Genomic DNA, 5,646 nt, shown 5'->3' with positions numbered 1-5,646 from the left:
GTATAACAGACTACGTCGTTATTTAAAAAAGATGGGTATATTAATAACCAAATTTCTCCATGTGTTTTTATCAAAAAATCACAATCTGGTTTTGTAATTATTGCTGTATATGTGGATGATTTAAATCTTATAGGAATAGCTACGGAGGTTAATGATGCTGTCATATACCTAAAGACAGAGTTTGAAATGAAAGATTTTGGAAGGACAAAATATTGTCTTGGGATACAAGTCGAGCACTTGTCAACAGGAATTTTCCTCCACCAATCCACATATACAGAAAAGGTTTTGAACAGATTTTACATGGATAAATCTTATCCATTGACTACTCCAATGGTGGTTAGATCTTTAGAGCCTGATAAAGATCCATTTCGACCACGAGAAGATGATGAAGAGGTTTTTGGTCCTGAAATTCCATATCTATGTGTAATTGGTGCACTTATGTATCTTGCAAATAATACAAGGCCAGATATTGCTTTTGCTGTGAACTTATTGGCTAGATTTAGCTCTGCTTCGATGGACAGATATTGGAATGGGATCAAACATATATTTCATTATCTTCGTGGAACAATTGATGTTGGGTTATATTTCTTGAAAAACTCAACATCTCAGTTGATCGGATATGCAGACGTTGAATATTTATCAGATCCTCATTTTGGCAAATCACAAACTGGATATGTATTTACATGTTGCGGTGCAGCCATTTCCTGAAAATCCACGAAACAAACTACAATGGCAACCTCAACAAATCACTCGGAACTTATTGCAATTCGTAAAGGCAGTAGAGAATGTGTTTGATTGCGGTCTATCATCAAGAATATTCAAGAATCATGTGGATTACCGGACATCACAAGAAGTCCTACTGTCATGTTTGAGGACAACACTGCATGCATTGATCAACTTAAGGAAGGATATATCAAAGGAGACAGGACGAAACACATTTCACCAAAATTCTTTTACACTCACGAACTTCAAAAGAATGGAGAAATTGATATACAACAAATTCGATCATGTGACAACCTTGCGGATTTATTCACGAAATCATTACCGAATTCAACATTTGGGAAGTTACGACATAACATTGGAATGCGACGATTCAAAAATTTTTTAAAACAAAACTTCGGAGAATGATTAGTTTTTCCAAGGGGAGATTGTACTCTTTTTCCTTCGCCAAAGTTTTTATCCCACTGGGTTTTTCTTTGACAAGATTTTAACGAGGCAATTTATGATCCATACTATCATGACAATCAAAGGGGAGTGTTATAAGTTGATTGTCATGTAGTCAAAAGTTAAATAGTAATGCTAGATTCATAGGAGTAGATATTTCACATTGCATTTAATGAACATGTTGCTTGTATTGGCTATAAATAACCTCATTTGTTAAAAATGAAAATGTACCAAGCAGCTTCTTTTTTCTCCCTAATCACTCTCTTTATCTATCTTTCTGCTCTATTTAATTTTACAGAGGTTCGATATAACACTATTATAGCTAGTTTTTACATCACTGTTAATATTGAGCACAAAAATATTAGATGAATTATTTCCTGGGCGAAATTCTAGTAAGAAAGGAGGCATTTTTGGTAATTTCACGAAGTGGCTTGTTTGTGAATCTCATAATATTGTAAATCCAGGCACCAGATATTGCCCCAGCTATTGGACCCAACAGATATATCCAAATCTCGTCGTAGCGGCTCGTCACCAAAACTGGGCCCAAACTTCTTGCTGGATTCATTGATGCCCCTGTTATTGGTCTGTCAAACAACCCATTTCACAAATGAGCCATCATAAAAACGACTCCAAGAAAAGTTCAGAGAATCAGAATAACAGAAAAAAAAAGGTTTAGGATAGATACTTCAACCATAGGGTACCCCTTTCATAAATCTTAAAATAAATAACTTATGATTTAAACTTAAACTAAATAAATGATTTATAAGTGATAAATTGATGAATGCTTATAAGTTATATAAGTGTTTAGATAATTTTACTTATAATTCAATTTTTTTACTTAAATCGACTAAAATAAATAATATTTTAAATATAATATCTTAATTCTTATATTTAAAGTTAGATTAATATTAAAAAATATTTTTAAAACTAAAATTAATAAAAAAACGAAAAATTAAAAATAAGTTGAGAAAAGTACGTCGTTACTAACATTCAACTTAATATCTTATAAATTATAAATTCAACTTATAAATTGAGTCGACAAACGTTCGTCGATAAGTTGTTGCGGACTTATAAGTTATTCAGTCGACTTATCATATTTGTCAAACAGTATATTACGATGATACTACTTTTTCACCTATTTCTTGAAGTCCTATAATGATCCATTGAAGTTTTTATTGTTTATAGAAATGTAAAAAGTTGAATAATAAATCAAAAAAATATAAGAAACAATAAGATAGAGCGAGTATTGATTATATTTGAAATAAAAATTGGGGAGAGAAAAATAATGTTGTACATTATACGTACCCTGCAATAATCACATTAAGTAACACAATAGCTCCAATTGCAAGCCCTGCAAGTTCGCCAATCTGCATTAACGTTTAACAAAAATCAAGGCCTTAAAATTCAGATATCGGATCTATTCCGTACGTCTCCAAAAAATCTAGGACTCGGTTAATTTTCCGTATATCTGAGAGGTCAATCACGGGTGTTGGTTCTAAATATCACTTTGGGGGTTAAAAATAACCATAAATGTCACTTCAAAACGGTACACTGTGTACCGTTTATGCAAAACACCTAAAACGGAACTTCGTGTGACATTTTGGCATTTTGAATTTTTTTTATGCGTAAAACGGTAGATAAAGTTCTGTTTTGGTACAAAACGCTATATGATGTACCGTTTTGAGCCAAAACGCTACTTCAACCACCGTTTTGCACATTATAAAAAAATTAAAAAAAAATATTAAAGTACCAAAACGGCACACTAAGTACCGTTTTACATTAAAAATACAAAACGGAAGACGAAGTATCGTTATGAAATAACATTTTTGGCCATTATTTTCAAAAGTGACATTTTGGACCATTTAGCACTCAAAAGCGACATTTTGGTCCATTATTCCTCAATCACTCTACTAACACTTTATTTACTCGAACTCTTGATCTCCGCAAGGAAAAAAGAATTCAACTACTAGATTTTTTCGGCTAGAGTGTTGATAGAAATTAGGGTCCCATGCATTTGTTCGATGCTTATTGCTTAAAATAAAATTATCAAGGCATAGTTGAGAATTTTTTTTTTGTTATACTATTAATCTATTCAAGTTGCAAATTTCCTTCAATAATACACGCCATTGACATAGACGACAGCGATTTAAAACTGAATGAAGCCAATCATCATGAAAAAACAATTCCCTAAACGTGACAAAGTATATAGAAGGCGGATTTAAAAAATCTGTTCAACTCGAATGAGTATTAGGAATTCGGATATCATTTTAACCAGGTTAATTAACAAGGTGAAGAAAGAAGACTTACAGCTCTGTTATCGGTGGCCACACCAGATATAACAAACATCAGGAAGAATGTGATTATAAACTCCAACACCAAAGACTGCAGGTTTGTCCCTGTCGGAAATGTTCCCGGAGATATGTCTTTAGTACCCTGAAAAATTAACCTGATCGTTTCGCTGGCTAACGTTGCCCCTATAATTTGTGCTGCAACATAAGCTGGTACCTAACATTATAAAAAATTTAAGATCGTGCTAGCAAATGTTGTACAAAATTTAGCTCAAAGCATGCTCTTAGATGAGTGTAGGTACTGTTAGGCTATTATATTTCATCGTTTGTGGCGTGATGTCTGTTTTTAAATGTGAGAGGCTATCTTAAGGCGTGCTCTTAGATGAGTCTAGGTTGTGTTCGTAAATGTATCAAAATTTAGTCATAAAAAATATTTAAACTTGCTAAAATCATCATAAAAATGAATATATAAAGTTAATAGAAACCAAAATTTAGGTCATTAACGGGTTAACACAGGAGATAGTTAGTTACATGTTTCCACGGAAATCTCTTGACAGAGGCGAATGCAATGGTGACAGCAGGGTTAATATGAGCACCAGAAATGTGTCCAATTGAGTAAATCATCACCATTACAGCCAGTCCCCATACCATAGCAACTCCCGGCAATGTAACCACTTTGTCCTTTGACAAATTAACCGTCACCGCGCAATCTCCCGCAAATATTAGAAAATATGTGCCCAACATCTCTGCAATTAGCTGCATGTAAATATTTCAGTAATTCATTGACTAGTATATTCATGACAAGGTTAATAATAGATTCAATCATACTTATCGAAGTATGTAATGTAATTCATAAACTCGATACAGTGTTGCTGTGTTAGAGTTGCTTAATATTTCTGCAAATAGCTCTGTGTTGTGGTTTCCCTGTTTATAGTTCTCATTATTAGTTTACAAAATTAAAGATGATACAATGAGTTTAAGATCTTGTTTATGGGACAATATTCCGAATGGTGCCGATTGATAGTTACTAAATAAATTTCATGCTACCAAAACTGTCCTTCACTTAAAACTTCATTTTTGGGATTGTAAAGAAGAGTTCCATTTTCGAATTCAAGACTTCTATATAAGCATGCTCATTGATACAAATCTGAGCAACTCTCTGAAACTATAACGTTCCGAGAAAAAAGACAAGGAAACTTCTTTGCCAACATAGGGTTCATACAGTGATCGAGGTCTTAGTTTTTCTTAAAGATGTCAAGGATTGGAGAGGGTTGGTGCTGTGGTCGAGATCTTGGTTTCTCATAAAGATGTCAAGGATTGGACTCCTGGCATGTGCCTGCTATCTATATATAAAAAAAAACTCTTTTGATTTTATTTCCAGGTTAAGGGAAATTAAAAACCTAAGTCTCTAGCTACTTAACAAAACAGAGAACCGGAAAGAAACTTAACTTTAATTATCAATCTAGCCAAACACTTATAGATTGTAGTATTTGTTATTATTTGTTACCTACTTACCTTTTGTATAAAAGGAAGAGTTACAAAACAGCCGTCACTGGAGTGGTCACCGGAGGGTTCATGCATATTATCCTCAAGTACAGAGAGAGCAATATCTCCATCGTTCCCGTTCCTGTCTGTCATCTCCTGAGCCATATCTGCAATATATGTAACTGTCTTTGAAATTATAGATTTATAGAGACAGATCTTGTTCCAGCACCAACTACACAGGGAATATTACTGAATACCAAGCCACCAAATAATGACTTGCTGCAAAAGACAAAGCAGACTTTTCACATAATAATATTATCAAGTCATTGTTATATTTATAGCAGATGGAGTATGTATTAGTGCAAAGTGTGTAATATGCGGAAGCAAATGACATGTAAAATGTGTTTGTAGTTGGATTATATATGTTTTCAGATCTTCGGTCGGTTACTTATAATCTATAATAAGTTAGAAGTACTATTTCTGGTTTGTTAAATTCTTCTAACTTATCACTTGAACAGATTTATCAGTTGAAATATAACAAGTAGGCAATCTTTTATACAATTATTCAAAACAGTCTTTGATTGGTCGAACTTAATATGGTAAACTAATATTAATCCAAGAAGTAACTGTAATTACATCAAGTTCTAGTTTGATTGTAGTAACTGAAGTAACTATAGTTTATCAATTATCATCCTTACTCTGGAAGTCA

The 5,646-nt window shown here is 33.1% G+C and overlaps 2 protein-coding genes across 2 annotated transcripts; one reads left to right on the top strand and one right to left on the bottom strand.

Moving 5' to 3' along the window:
- The first annotated feature begins 300 nt into the window (after positions 1-300).
- LOC141680491 (secreted RxLR effector protein 161-like) lies at positions 301-708 on the top strand. Its single transcript, XM_074486701.1, has one exon. The coding sequence runs from the start codon at positions 301-303 to the stop codon at positions 706-708; it is 408 nt and encodes a 135-aa protein (XP_074342802.1).
- Positions 709-1,407: 699 nt separating this feature from the next.
- On the bottom strand, positions 1,408-5,310 carry LOC141678535 (aquaporin NIP1-1-like). The gene is made up of 5 exons (XM_074484883.1): positions 4,968-5,310; positions 3,984-4,208; positions 3,472-3,669; positions 2,470-2,531; positions 1,408-1,748 (listed from the first exon to the last, which is right to left on the bottom strand). Exons 1-5 carry the CDS (start codon positions 5,100-5,102, stop codon positions 1,535-1,537), a joined length of 834 nt encoding a protein of 277 aa, XP_074340984.1. The 5' UTR covers positions 5,103-5,310; the 3' UTR covers positions 1,408-1,534.
- Between the last annotated feature and the right edge of the window lie 336 nt (positions 5,311-5,646).

Source organism: Apium graveolens, chromosome 8 (assembly GCF_009905375.1).
Source record: "Apium graveolens cultivar Ventura chromosome 8, ASM990537v1, whole genome shotgun sequence".
Classification (NCBI taxonomy): domain Eukaryota; kingdom Viridiplantae; phylum Streptophyta; class Magnoliopsida; order Apiales; family Apiaceae; genus Apium; species Apium graveolens.
This window is presented reverse-complemented; position numbering and strand designations above follow the sequence as displayed.